Here is a 14035-nt window from a genome sequence, read left to right as displayed (position 1 = left end):
ATGTGAGCTCCAGACAGACTTTATGAGACTTTATGAGACAGTCAAAGTGATTATTACATCTCCTGTAGGACACACATCTCTCACACCTTCAACATCTGCACTGTGGGGAAGTTACTGCACAAATAACAGAATTCAGCAGGAAAATAAATACAAAACAGAATAAATAACATAGAAAGCAGAACTGCAACAATATAAATATAATTAATAATGAAATATTAAATATTATTATTGTTATTATTATTATTATTAATGATAATAACTAAATAATAATATACAATTAAACTAAAACAATAAAAACACTGTTAAAAACATTGAATATCTACCAATAAAGAGAACAAACAGCCAGTGTGATGAAGCTGTGAGAGGTCACTCTCTCTCTCTCTGTGTGTGTGTGTGTGTGTGTGTGCGTGTGTGTGTGCGTGCGCGTGCGTGTGCGTGTGCAGCTGCAGTGTTCAGTTTCGGCTCAGCGACAAATTTCAGACTAAAAACTCTGAAATCTGCTGTTGATGGACGCTGCTGTCCCACAATGCATTGCACCAAGAACATGGAGGAGCTGCTCACAGCTACAACTCATCAGTAGACGGACAAACAATATAATATATATATATTAATAAGAAGTGAACGTTAACTATTCGTTATGTCAACATCAGCTCCAGCAGCAGAGCTACGCTGCCGCCATTTTGGACTGAAAGAGACGGCCAGACGCCAGTAAAAAGTCCTCCACCTGTTTCACAATAAAAGTCCTCCAGCTGTTTCACAATAAAAGTCCTCCAGCTGTTAGTCCTCTAGGTTTCACAATAAAAATCCTCCAGCTGTTTCACAATAAAAATCCTCCAGCTGTTTCACAATAAAAGTCCCCCTGTAAAAATCCTCCAGCTGTTTCACAGTAAAAGTCCTCCAGTTGTTAGTCCTCTAGCGGTTTCACAATAAAAATCCTCCAGCTGTTTCACAATAAAAGTCCTCCTGTAAAAATCCTCCAGTTGTTTCACAATAAAAGTCCCCCTGTAAAAATCCTCCAGCTGTTTCACAGTAAAAGTCCTCCAGTTGTTTCACAGTAAAAGTCCTCCAGTTGTTTCACAGTAAAAGTCCTCCACCTGTTTCACAATAAAAGTCCTCCAGTAAAAATCCTCCAGCTGTTTCACAGTAAAAGTCCTCCAGTTGTTTCACAGTTAAAGTCCTCCAGTTGTTTCACAGTAAAAGTCCTCCAGTTGTTTCACAGTAAAAGTCCTCCAGCTGTTTCACAGATGACGACATCATCGAGCATCAAACACTGAGCCTGTGACCTCATCATTGTGAGCATTGTGATGAGGTCACGGGCTCAGTGTTTGATGCTCGATGATGTTGTCAGTGGAGGGAAGTGATGTAACCTTCCGCTGAAGGTGAATGACGTCATCTCTCTGTGATGATGCGTTCATGGTGCTGGTAGGAAGCTTCTACTGCAGTGTTTAGTTTTTTATTATTTTCCCAGCATGCCGAGCTGCTGACTGAGTGCTCTCCATCCATCAGTCCACCGACAGGAAATAAATCAGGAACTATTTTGATAATCTGTTAATTGTTTTTAAGCAAAAAAGTGTGAAATATTTGTTGGTTTCAGCTCCTCAAATGTGAGAATTTGCTGTTTTTTCTTGTTTTACGTGATAATAAACTGAATCAGAAATGCATCCAATACTGCCCAAAATTCAGTATCCGGTATCGGCGAGTACGCCAGTCTACGCAGCGGTCTGATAACATCATTTATTAACCCAGAAATGATCACTTCTTCTTCTTCTCTGCTCTTAAAACAGCAGCCTTCACTGTGGCAAAGAGTAAAGAAGCAAAGAGACCAAACTCCAGGTTCCGCTGCTGCTGACTGAAATCCCTCATCATATCTATAATATTTTATTGTTCAACAGGACATTTCAGTAGAATATGACTATATTCTGTCACCCAGGAGGAATCATGGCTGCCACTGGCAACTACTGTTTTAGAGCAGCAAAGAAGAACTGATTACAGGCAGTTTGTTAAATAATAATAATGATAATAATAACTATATATAAATATATATATATAATTTTATCCTGCTGGTATCAGATTGGTACTCGGTATCAGCAGATACCGTAGGTTCAGGTATCGGGAAGGAGAACATGGTATGGGAACATCTCTGGATACTGTAGGGCTGCAACTAAAGAGTATTTTCATTGATGAATAATCTATTGATTATTGTCTTGGTTAATCGATTAGTTGTTTGGTTTATTAAATGTCCGAAAAAGGGGAAAAATTAAAATATTCACATTTAAGAAACTGGAATCAGAGAATTTAGACTTTTTTTTTTTTTTTTACATAAAAGATGACTCAAACCGATTAATCAATTAATCAATTAATCAATTAACCGATTATCTAAATAGTTGGTGATTAATTTAAAAGTTGAGAACTAATCGATTTATTTAGCTCTAGTTTTGGATGTTGGTCGCACAAAATACGCAATATTCGAAGACGTACGGACAAACTTACTTTTCCTGCTTGGGCCGGAGTCGGTAATGTTGCTCTCCGCCGCCACCACCTCTCTCTCTCTCTTGCTTCACAACTCACTTCCGTTTCGTCTCTTTGCTTCTAGACTCTTTGATTTAGGTGTGAATATAAACAGAAGTCTTCCTGTCGTCTCTCCCGCAGGTGTGCTGTTCACGAAGCATCCGTCCAATCAGACGGTGTCTCAGGGGAACGCCGCGAGGCTCGGCTGTGCCGTTCAGGGCGCGACGGAGCCGGACATCATCTGGATGAAGGACGGAGAGAAACTCTACAGCACCGACCAGATGTTCATCACCCTGGGAGAGCAGCACTGGGAGACCTACCACAGGTTCACCAATCAATACGTCTATCAATCAATCAATACGTCTATCAATATATCTATCAATATATCAATACGTCAACCAGTCAATATATCTATCAATATATTAATACATCAATCAATACGTCTATCAATATATCAATCAGTCAATATATCAATCAATTAAGCAATGTAAGTACAACAGAATCTGAGGCAATATTGGTCTGATAACATATGATAAAAGTCCTCCAGCTGTTTCACAATAAAAGTCCTCCAGCTGTTTCACAGTAAAAGTCCTCCAGCTGTTTCACAATAAAAGTCCTCCAGCTGTTTCACAATAAAAGTCCTCCAGCTGTCTCACAGTAAAAGTCCTCCAGCTGTTTCACAATAAAAGTCCTCCAGCTGTTTCACAGTAAAAGTCCTCCAGCTGTTTCACAATAAAAGTCCTCCAGCTGTTTCACAATAAAAGTCCTCCAGCTGTCTCACAGTAAAAGTCCTCCAGCTGTTTCACAATAAAAGTCCTCCAGCTGTTTTACAATAAAAGTCCTCCAGCTGTCTCACAGTAAAAGTTTTCCAGCTGTTGGTCCTGCAGCTGTTTCACAATAAAAGCGTCTTGCAGTCAGCCTGGAATGTAATGTTAGTTTAATAGTAATATTTCTTGTATTAGCAGGTAACTCATTTATGAGTGTTAAAATAAGTCTAAAGTAATCGTTGACTGAAGCAGTTTATACTAAACTTCACGTATCTGTTTAATAACACATTCATCACGTTTTCTCTCTAACGGCCTTAAATCAGCTAAAAACATCATGAAGTCTGGTTGAAGTTAGAGAGTCAGTGTTGCTGCTTCTGCTCTGTTTGATGGTTCAACAGCTCAGCAACAGTAAATACAGGCAGAGCTGCTGCTGGCTTTGAAGACACCTTCCTCCTTCTCCTCTTCCTCCTCCTCCTCCTCCTCCTGTTCATCAGAAACGCAGTGACTCAAACACCACGAGGAATCCAGCAGCTCTCAGGGGCCTCTGGGAGGAGGAAATACCAGCTCTGCCGGCTGTTCTGTGATCAGGAGTGATCAGGAGTCTGAGTTTAAACAGTCTGAATGTTGCCTGAGAGCCTGACCTCAGATCTGTGTGGCTCAGCGAGCCGCGGCTGGTTAATCGGCTTTACTCTCAGATTCCTGGACGGAGAGAAGCAAACAGTGAAGGTGGTTTTATTCCTCGTCTGACCTGACGATCTTAAAACAGTTAAAAACATCATGGAGTCTGGTTGTAGTCGCCACGGTGTCCCGACCACGGTGTCCCGGCCACGGTGTCCGGTGTCCCGGCCACGGTGTCCCGGCCACGGTGTCCCGGCCACGGTGTCCCGCCCACGGTGTCCCACCCACGGTGTCCCGGCCACGGTGTCCGGTGTCCCGGCCACGGTGTCCCGGCCACGGTGTCCCGCCCACGGTGTCCCGGCCACGGTGTCCCGGCCACGGTGTCCGGTGTCCCGGCCACGGTGTCCCGGCCACGGTGTCCCGCCCACGGTGTCCCGCCCACGGTGTCCCGCCCACGGTGTCCCGCCCACGGTGTCCCGGCCACGGTGTCCCGGCCACGGTGTCCGGTGTCCCGGCCACGGTGTCCCGGCCACGGTGTCCCGCCCACGGTGTCCCGCCCACGGTGTCCCGGCCACGGTGTCCCGGCCACGGTGTCCCGGCCACGGTGTCCCGCCCACGGTCTCCCCGCTGACTTAATACTCTCCAGACTCCATTAACATTTTGCTCAATTTAACAGATCTGGTTCCCGTTACACAGACGAGACTCCTGAATCCTAACGTACGACTTTGTCAGACTCCTGGTTGACTAGTCCTTTGGGCTGACGTGGTTCTGGTCCGGTTGACTTGTCCTTTGGGCTGACGTGGTTCTGGTCCAGTTGACTAGTCCTTTGGGCTGACGTGGTTCTGGTCCAGTTGACTAGTCCTTTGGGCTGACGTGGTTCTGGTCCGGTTGACTAGTCCTTTGGGCTGACGTGGTTCTGGTCCGGTTGACTTGTCCTTTGGGCTGACGTGGTTCTGGTCCAGTTGACTAGTCCTTTGGGCTGACGTGGTTCTGGTCCGGTTGACTTGTCCTTTGGGCTGACGTGGTTCTGGTCCGGTTGACTAGTCCTTTGGGCTGACGTGGTTCTGGTCCGGTTGACTTGTCCTTTGGGCTGACGTGGTTCTGGTCCGGTTGACTTGTCCTTTGGGCTGACGTGGTTCTGGTCCGGTTGACTTGTCCTTTGGGCTGACGTGGTTCTGGTCCAGTTGACTAGTCCTTTGGGCTGACGTGGTTCTGGTCCGGTTGACTTGTCCTTTGGGCTGACGTGGTTCTGGTCCGGTTGACTAGTCCTTTGGGCTGACGTGGTTCTGGTCCGGTTGACTTGTCCTTTGGGCTGACGTGGTTCTGGTCCGGTTGACTTGTCCTTTGGGCTGACGTGGTTCTGGTCCGGTTGACTTGTCCTTTGGGCTGACGTGGTTCTGGTCCGGTTGACTTGTCCTTTGGGCTGACGTGGTTCTGGTCCGGTTGACTAGTCCTTTGGGCTGACGTGGTTCTGGTCCGGTTGACTTGTCCTTTGGGCTGACGTGGTTCTGGTCCGGTTGACTTGTCCTTTGGGCTGACGTGGTTCTGGTCCGGTTGACTTGTCCTTTGGGCTGACGTGGTTCTGGTCCGGTTGACTTGTCCTTTGGGCTGACGTGGTTCTGGTCCGGTTGACTTGTCCTTTGGGCTGACGTGGTTCTGGTCCAGTTGACTAGTCCTTTGGGCTGACGTGGTTCTGGTCCAGTTGACTAGTCCTTTGGGCTGACGTGGTTCTGGTCCGGTTGACTAGTCCTTTGGGCTGACGTGGTTCTGGTCCGGTTGACTTGTCCTTTGGGCTGACGTGGTTCTGGTCCAGTTGACTAGTCCTTTGGGCTGACGTGGTTCTGGTCCGGTTGACTTGTCCTTTGGGCTGACGTGGTTCTGGTCCGGTTGACTAGTCCTTTGGGCTGACGTGGTTCTGGTCCGGTTGACTTGTCCTTTGGGCTGACGTGGTTCTGGTCCGGTTGACTTGTCCTTTGGGCTGACGTGGTTCTGGTCCGGTTGACTTGTCCTTTGGGCTGACGTGGTTCTGGTCCAGTTGACTAGTCCTTTGGGCTGACGTGGTTCTGGTCCGGTTGACTTGTCCTTTGGGCTGACGTGGTTCTGGTCCGGTTGACTAGTCCTTTGGGCTGACGTGGTTCTGGTCCGGTTGACTTGTCCTTTGGGCTGACGTGGTTCTGGTCCGGTTGACTTGTCCTTTGGGCTGACGTGGTTCTGGTCCGGTTGACTTGTCCTTTGGGCTGACGTGGTTCTGGTCCGGTTGACTTGTCCTTTGGGCTGACGTGGTTCTGGTCCGGTTGACTAGTCCTTTGGGCTGACGTGGTTCTGGTCCGGTTGACTTGTCCTTTGGGCTGACGTGGTTCTGGTCCGGTTGACTTGTCCTTTGGGCTGACGTGGTTCTGGTCCGGTTGACTTGTCCTTTGGGCTGACGTGGTTCTGGTCCGGTTGACTTGTCCTTTGGGCTGACGTGGTTCTGGTCCGGTTGACTTGTCCTTTGGGCTGACGTGGTTCTGGTCCAGTTGAGGTTCTGATGTTCTGTGTTCTTGTTTCCAGTGTGAAGTCGGTCCAGCAGCAGGATGCGGGTCAGTACTGGTGTGAGGTTGAGTTCCACGGCCTGACGTTCTCCTCCGAGCCAGCCTGGATCACTGTGGAAGGTGAGGACCCTGAACGCACCACCTGTCCTCCAGCTGTGTTTTCCTGCTGTGTGCTGTGACCCTGAACGCATCACCTGTCCACCAATTGTTGTTTCCTGCTGTGTGCTGTGACCCTGAACGCACCACCTGCCCTCTAGTTGTGTTTTCCTGCTGTGTGCTGTGATCCTGAATGCACCACCTGTCCTCCAGCTGTGTTTTCCTGCTGTGCACTGTGACCCTGAACGCACCACCTGTCCTCCAACTGTGTTTTCCTGCTGTGTGCTGTGACCCTGAATGCACCACCTGTCCTCTAGCTGTGTTTTCCTGCTGTGCACTGTGACCCTGAATGCACCACCTGTCCTCTAGCTGTGTTTTCCTGCTGTGCACTGTGACCCTGAACGCACCACCTGTCCTCCAACTGTGTTTTCCTGCTGTGCACTGTGACCCTGAACGCACCACCTGTCCTCCAACTGTGTTTTCCTGCTGTGCACTGTGACCCTGAACGCACCACCTGTCCTCCAGCTGTGTTTTCCTGCTGTGCACTGTGACCCTGAACGCACCACCTGTCTTCCAACTGTGTTTTCCTGCTGTGCACTGTGACCCTGAACGCACCACCTGCCCTCCAGCTGTTTTCTCCTCACAGCAGATTTCCCATCATGCCCTTCACCCTCCCGTCTTCCCGTGTCCTGCAGGTGTCCCTCACTTCGTCCAGGAGCCGCAGGACGTGGCGACGTTCCCCAACGTTCCCTTCAACCTCACCTGCGCCGCCGTCGGCCCCCCCGAGCCCGTGGAGGTGCTGTGGTGGCTGGGGGGGGTCCAGGAGGGGGGGTCCAGACCGTCGCCCTCCGTCCTCCACGTCCAAGGTACGGCCCTAATGAAAGGCTCTACCCAGGTGCATTGTGGGAAACTACACTACAACGAGGCTGTTGTTGTTTATGTGCTGTAATAAATCCGACCAATAGGAACGCTCACTCGGCCGTATTGATCGTCTGTAAGCAGGATGACATCATCTGAGCTGCTGCTGCTGATTGGAGGATCCTGTTCCACCTCTGACACACACACACTCTGTTACTGGAAACACACACACACACACACACACACACACACACACACTCACACACACACACACACACACACACACACACTCACACACACACACTCACAGCGTTTCCTGTCAGTGGGTTGGAATGTTTTCCAGGAATCTTAAAGGAACATTGATCAGGTGTAAATCAGAGTTAAACTGATCTCAGTTATTGATCATCACTGAGCATCATGATGACATCACAGCTGGGCTGTCAATCAATTCAAATATTTAATATTAGTTAATCACACATTTTTGTATCTGTTCTAAATGAACCTTAAAGGGAGATTAGTTCAATATTTAATACTCGTATCAACATGGGAGCGGACAGATATGCTGCTTTATGCAACATGTGTTTTAAATAATAAATTCTTCACCAGCAACTTCGTAAAAAATCTTCCAAAAATAACATAATTTGTGTTTATTATTAAAATAATACAAAATAATTCTGCTGTTTTTGAAGATTGTTTACCAAGTTGCTGGTGAAGAATTTATTGTTTTAATAATAAATAAAAATTCAAATTGTATAAATAAAGTGTGTGTGTGTGTGTGTGTGTGTGTGTGTGTGTGGCAGTGAACAGCAGTGTGAAGTTTTACTGTGAGGCGAAGAACACCAGAGGAATCTCCGTCTCTAGAACAGGAACGGTTCACATTAAAGGTGAGTTCACTGACTGGAATATTAGATTACTCACACAGGTGCAAACTGTTTATTATTATTAAAGTTTGTTTTATTATCAAAAGTTTATTTTCCCTTCAGGTCCTTCTAAACCTTTTCCTGAAGATGACTGGTTTAGTGAATGGAGTCTGGTGTCTTTGAAGAGAGCGATATAACGGCTTCAGTTCTCCGTCAGAGAGAGCCGTCTGACGGCGAGGTGGAGCGGTGGAAATATTCTAACGATAGCGTACCCTTAACCTGATAGTGCTGCTCCCGTCCACAGACGCTTCACCTCGCCGTCCACAGACGCTTCACCTCGCCGTCCACAGACGCTTCACCTCGCCGTCCACAGACGCTTCACCTCGCCGTCCACAGCTGTTATATCACTCTCTTTAAAGCCACCAGACTCCATTCACAAAAACACTACGTTAGCTCCCTGTGCTAGCCTACTTCACTGCTAACAGCTGAGTAATAACAGAACAGAACCAGATGGACCGGTCCTTTACAGTTCGGTGTTTTCTATTACGAGCGTTGGCTCTCACTGTTACTCTTCATCATCACCTGTTGTGACTCGTCACTGTTGCTCTGCTGTGATTGGATGATAACTCTTTGTGGGCGGGGTCTCTGTCTCAGTGTTGCCGGCGGCGCCGGTCGGGCTGCAGGTCCTGATGGTGGACAACAACGTCACGTTGTCATGGAAACCAGGATTCACAGGACACTCTGAGCTGTCCACCTGCATCGTCCAGGTAACACGCACGCACACACACACACACACAGTGGGATGGTTGAAAACTGATAATTAAAATTCAGTTTTTAAAATCTCCTCCTCTCTCCTCCTCTCCTCCTCCTCTCTCTCCTCCTCCTCCTCATCCTCTCTCCTCCTCTCCTCCTCCTCTCTCTCCTCCTCCTCCTCATCCTCTCTCCTCCTCTCCTCCTCCTCTCTCTCCTCCTCCTCCTCTCTCTCCTCCTCCTCTCTCTCCTCCTCTCCTCCTCCTCCTCCTCTCCTCCTCTCCTCCTCCTCCTCCTCCTCTCCTCCTCCTCTCTCTCCTCCTCTCCTCCTCCTCCTCCTCCTCTCCTCCTCTCTCTCCTCCTCCTCTCTCTCCTCCTCCTCTCTCTCCTCCTCTCCTCCTCCTCCTCATCCTCTCTCTCCTCCTCCTCATCCTCTCTCCTCCTCTCCTCCTCCTCTCTCCTCCTCCTCCCCTCATCCTCTCTCCTCCTCTCCTCCTCCTCTCTCTCCTCCTCCTCCTCTCTCTCCTCCTCTCCTCCTCCTCCTCTCTCTCCTCCTCTCCTCCTCCTCCTCTCTCTCCTCCTCTCCTCCTCCTCCTCCTCCTCCTCATCCTCATCCTCTCTCCTCCTCTCCTCTCTCTCCTCCTCCTCCTCTCTCTCCTCCTCTCTCTCCTCCTCTCCTCCTCATCCTCTCTCCTCCTCTCCTCCTCCTCATCCTCTCTCCTCCTCCTCCTCCTCTCTCCTCCTCTCCTCCTCCTCTCCTCTCTCCTCCTTCTCCTCTCTCCTCCTCTCCTCCTCTCCTCCTCCTCCTCATCCTCTCTCCTCCTCTCCTCCTCCTCTCTCTCCTCCTCCTCATCCTCTCTCCTCCTCTCCTCCTCCTCTCTCTCCTCCTCCTCCTCATCCTCTCTCCTCCTCTCCTCCTCCTCTCTCTCCTCCTCCTCCTCATCCTCTCTCCTCCTCTCCTCCTCCTCTCTCTCCTCCTCCTCCTCTCTCTCCTCCTCTCCTCCTCCTCCTCTCTCTCCTCCTCTCCTCCTCCTCCTCTCTCTCCTCCTCTCCTCCTCCTCCTCCTCCTCCTCATCCTCATCCTCTCTCCTCCTCTCCTCTCTCTCTCCTCCTCCTCCTCCTCTCTCTCCTCCTCCTCTCTCTCCTCCTCTCCTCCTCCTCCTCTCTCTCCTCCTCTCCTCCTCCTCCTCTCTCTCCTCCTCTCCTCCTCCTCCTCCTCCTCATCCTCATCCTCTCTCCTCCTCTCCTCTCTCTCCTCCTCCTCCTCTCTCTCCTCCTCCTCTCTCTCCTCCTCTCCTCCTCATCCTCTCTCCTCCTCTCCTCCTCCTCCTCATCCTCTCTCCTCCTCCTCATCCTCTCTCCTCCTCTCCTCCTCCTCTCCCTCTCCTCCTTCTCCTCTCTCCTCTCTCCTCCTCCTCATCCTCATCCTCTCTCCTCCTCTCCTCTCTCTCCTCCTCCTCCTCTCTCTCCTCCTCCTCTCTCTCCTCCTTCCTCCTCATCCTCTCTCTCCTCCTCTCCTCCTCCTCATCCTCTCTCCTCCTCCTCCTCCTCTCTCCTCCTCTCCTCCTCCTCTCCTCTCTCCTCCTTCTCCTCTCTCCTCCTCCTCATCCTCTCTCCTCCTCTCCTCCTCTCTCTCCTCCTCCTCCTCTCTCTCCTCTCTCCTCCTCCTCATCCTCTCTCCTCCTCTCCTCCTCCTCTCTCTCCTCCTCCTCCTCTCTCTCCTCTCTCCTCCTCATCCTCCTCCTCCTCCTCATCCTCTCTCCTCTTCTCTCTCCTCCTCTCTCCTCCTCTCTCCTCCTCTCCTCCTCCTCATCCTCTCTCCTCCTCCTCCTCTCCTCCTCTCTCTCCTCCTCCTCCTCTCTCTCCTCTCTCCTCCTCCTCCTCATCCTCTCTCCTCCTCTCCTCCTCCTCCTCATCCTCTCTCCTCCTCTCCTCCTCCTCTCTCTCCTCCTCCTCCTCTCTCTCCTCTCTCCTCCTCCTCATCCTCCTCCTCCTCCTCATCCTCTCTCCTCTTCTCTCTCCTCCTCCTGCTCTCTCTCCTCTCTCTCCTCTCTCTCCTCCTTCTCCTCTCTCCTCAGCTGTCGAGGCGTTGGGTCCGGAGGTGGGACCTCCCTCAGCAGGAGGTGCAGGTTCCTCCTCACCTCCTGGTCCTGTCTGGTGTGAGGAGTCACTCCAACTACAGCAGCAGGGTTTCCTGTGTGAACGAGGTCGGGCCGTCGCCCTTCAGCTCCTGGCTGCACTTCCTCACACCTGAGTCAGGTATGTGCTGTATATACAGTATATGAGGAAAAAAAAATAATATATATATATATACACAGTATATATATATATACTGTATATATATATTATATATACAGTATATATATATAGAGTATATATATATAGAGTATATATATACTCTATATATATATATATAGTATACTAGGGCTGTCAAAGTTAACGTGACAATAACATGTTAACGCTACTAATTTCTATACATATGTATTTACTGTATACAGTATATGTATATATGTAATACATACATATAAAACATATTACATGTTTTAAATAGAATAAGATAATAATGATAGAAACAGGTGTGTGTTAATATGTACAGAAGGACATCCAGTGTTGAACTGGAACCAGTTTAACATCCTGAGATCTGAGATCCTGCTGTCCGCTGCTGCAACTGTTTTCTCTCAGCTGCAACTCTGTGTGTTTGTGTTTCTCTCTGTGTGTGTGTGTGTGTGTGTGTTTCTCTCTGACTGTGTGTGTGTGTGTGTGTGTGTGTGTGTGTGTGTTTCTCTCTGTGTGTGTGCGTGTGTGCGTGTTTCTCTGTGTGTGTGTGTGTGTGTGTGTGTGTGTTTCTCTGTGTGTGTGTGTGTGTGTGTGTGTGTGTGTGTGTTTCTCTGTGTGTGTGTGTGTGTGTGTGTGTGTGTGTGTGTGTGTGTGTGTGTGTGTGTGTTTCTCTGTGTGTGTGTGTGTGAGTGTGTGTGGTCCAGCTGGATTTGGTCCAGTAGATTCCTCCTCTCAGTACAATCAGCTTTTGTTTGTGGCCTCAATCCTTCTGAATGGACCTCAGCAGCCTCTCTACAGCGCCTCCTGCAGGCTGCAGAGAACACTGACCTCAGACCAGCCTCAGTCTGACCTCAGACCAGCTTCAGTCTGACCTAAGACCAGCTTCAGACCAGCTTCAGTCTGACCTCAGACCAGCCTCAGTCTGACCTAAGACCAGCTTCAGACCAGCCTCAGTCTGACCTCAGACCAGCTTCAGTCCAGCTTCAGTCTGACCTCAGACCAGCCTCAATCTGACCTAAGACCAGCTTCAGACCAGCCTCAGTCTGACCTCAGACCAGCCTCAGTCTGACCTAAGACCAGCTTCAGACCAGCCTCAGTCTGACCTCAGACCAGCTTCAGTCCAGCTTCAGTCTGACCTCAGACCAGCCTCAATCTGACCCAAGACCAGCTTCAGACCAGCCTCAGTCTGACCTAAGACCAGCTTCAGTCTGACCTCAGACCAGCTTCAAGCCTCAGTCTGACCTCAGACCAGCCTCAGTCTGACCTCAGACCAGCTTTAGTCTGACCTCAGACCAGCTTCAGTCTGACCTCAGACCAGCCTCAGTCTGACCTCAGACCAGCCTCAGTCTGACCTCAGACCAGCTTTAGTCTGACCTCAGACCAGCTTCAGTCTGACCTCAGACCAGCCTCAGTCTGACCTCAGACCAGCTTTAGTCTGACCTCAGACCAGCTTTAGTCTGACCTCAGACCAGCCTCAGTCTGACCTCAGACCAGCTTTAGTCTGACCTCAGACCAGCCTCAGTCTGACCTCAGACCAGCTTTAGTCTGACCTCAGACCAGCTTTAGTCTGACCTCAGACCAGCATTAGTCTGACCTCAGACCAGCCTCAGTCTGACCTCAGACCAGCTTCAGTCTGACCTCAGACCAGCATTAGTCTGACCTCAGACCAGCCTCAGTCTGACCTCAGACCAGCTTCAGTCTGACCTCAGACCAGCCTCAGTCTGACCTCAGACCAGCTTTAGTCTGACCTCAGACCAGCTTTAGTCTGACCTCAGACCAGCTTTAGTCTGACCTCAGACCAGCCTCAGTCTGACCTCAGACCAGCTTCAGTCTGACCTCAGACCAGCTTTAGTCTGACCTCAGACCAGCTTCAGTCTGACCTCAGACCAGCCTCAGTCTGACCTCAGACCAGCTTCAGTCTGACCTCAGACCAGCATTAGTCTGACCTCAGACCAGCCTCAGTCTGACCTCAGACCAGCCTCAGTCTGACCTCAGACCAGCTTCAGTCTGACCTCAGACCAGCATTAGTCTGACCTCAGACCAGCCTCAGTCTGACCTCAGACCAGCTTCAGTCTGACCTCAGACCAGCCTCAGTCTGACCTCAGACCAGCTTTAGTCTGACCTCAGACCAGCTTTAGTCTGACCTCAGACCAGCTTTAGTCTGACCTCAGACCAGCCTCAGTCTGACCTCAGACCAGCTTTAGTCTGACCTCAGACCAGCTTCAGTCTGACCTCAGACCAGCCTCAGTCTGACCTCAGACCAGCTTCAGTCTGACCTCAGACCAGCATTAGTCTGACCTCAGACCAGCCTCAGTCTGACCTCAGACCAGCTTCAGTCTGACCTCAGACCAGCATTAGTCTGACCTCAGACCAGCCTCAGTCTGACCTCAGACCAGCCTCAGTCTGACCTCAGACCAGCCTCAGTCTGACCTCAGACCAGCTTTAGTCTGACCTCAGACCAGCATTAGTCTGACCTCAGACCAGCCTTAGTCTGACCTCAGACCAGCATTAGTCTGACCTCAGACCAGCCTCAGTCTGACCTCAGACCAGCCTCAGTCTGACCTCAGACCAGCTTCAGTCTGACCTCAGACCAGCTTTAGTCTGACCTCAGACCAGCATTAGTCTGACCTCAGACCAGCCTCAGTCTGACCTCAGACCAGCTTTAGTCTGACCTCAGACCAGCATTAGTCTGACCTCAGACCAGCCTCAGTCTGACCTCAGACCAGCTTCAGTCTGACCTCAGACCAGCATTAGTCTGACCTCAGACCAG

The 14035-nt window shown here is 50.0% G+C and overlaps 1 protein-coding gene across 2 annotated transcripts in view; it reads left to right on the top strand.

Moving 5' to 3' along the window:
• Positions 1 to 14035, top strand: part of tyro3 (TYRO3 protein tyrosine kinase) — a 42627-nt gene that overhangs the window by 1151 nt on the left and 27441 nt on the right. For both annotated transcript variants that reach the window (XM_074660924.1, XM_074660923.1), the window contains exons 2-7: positions 2650 to 2833; positions 6444 to 6544; positions 7216 to 7386; positions 8179 to 8262; positions 8893 to 9005; positions 11067 to 11247. In XM_074660924.1, coding sequence (XP_074517025.1) covers positions 2650 to 2833; positions 6444 to 6544; positions 7216 to 7386; positions 8179 to 8262; positions 8893 to 9005; positions 11067 to 11247 — 834 coding nt within the window. The remainder of the gene's footprint in view (positions 1 to 2649; positions 2834 to 6443; positions 6545 to 7215; positions 7387 to 8178; positions 8263 to 8892; positions 9006 to 11066; positions 11248 to 14035) is intronic.

Source organism: Sebastes fasciatus, chromosome 15, assembly GCF_043250625.1.
Source record: "Sebastes fasciatus isolate fSebFas1 chromosome 15, fSebFas1.pri, whole genome shotgun sequence".
Lineage (NCBI taxonomy): Eukaryota > Metazoa > Chordata > Actinopteri > Perciformes > Sebastidae > Sebastes > Sebastes fasciatus.
This window is presented reverse-complemented; position numbering and strand designations above follow the sequence as displayed.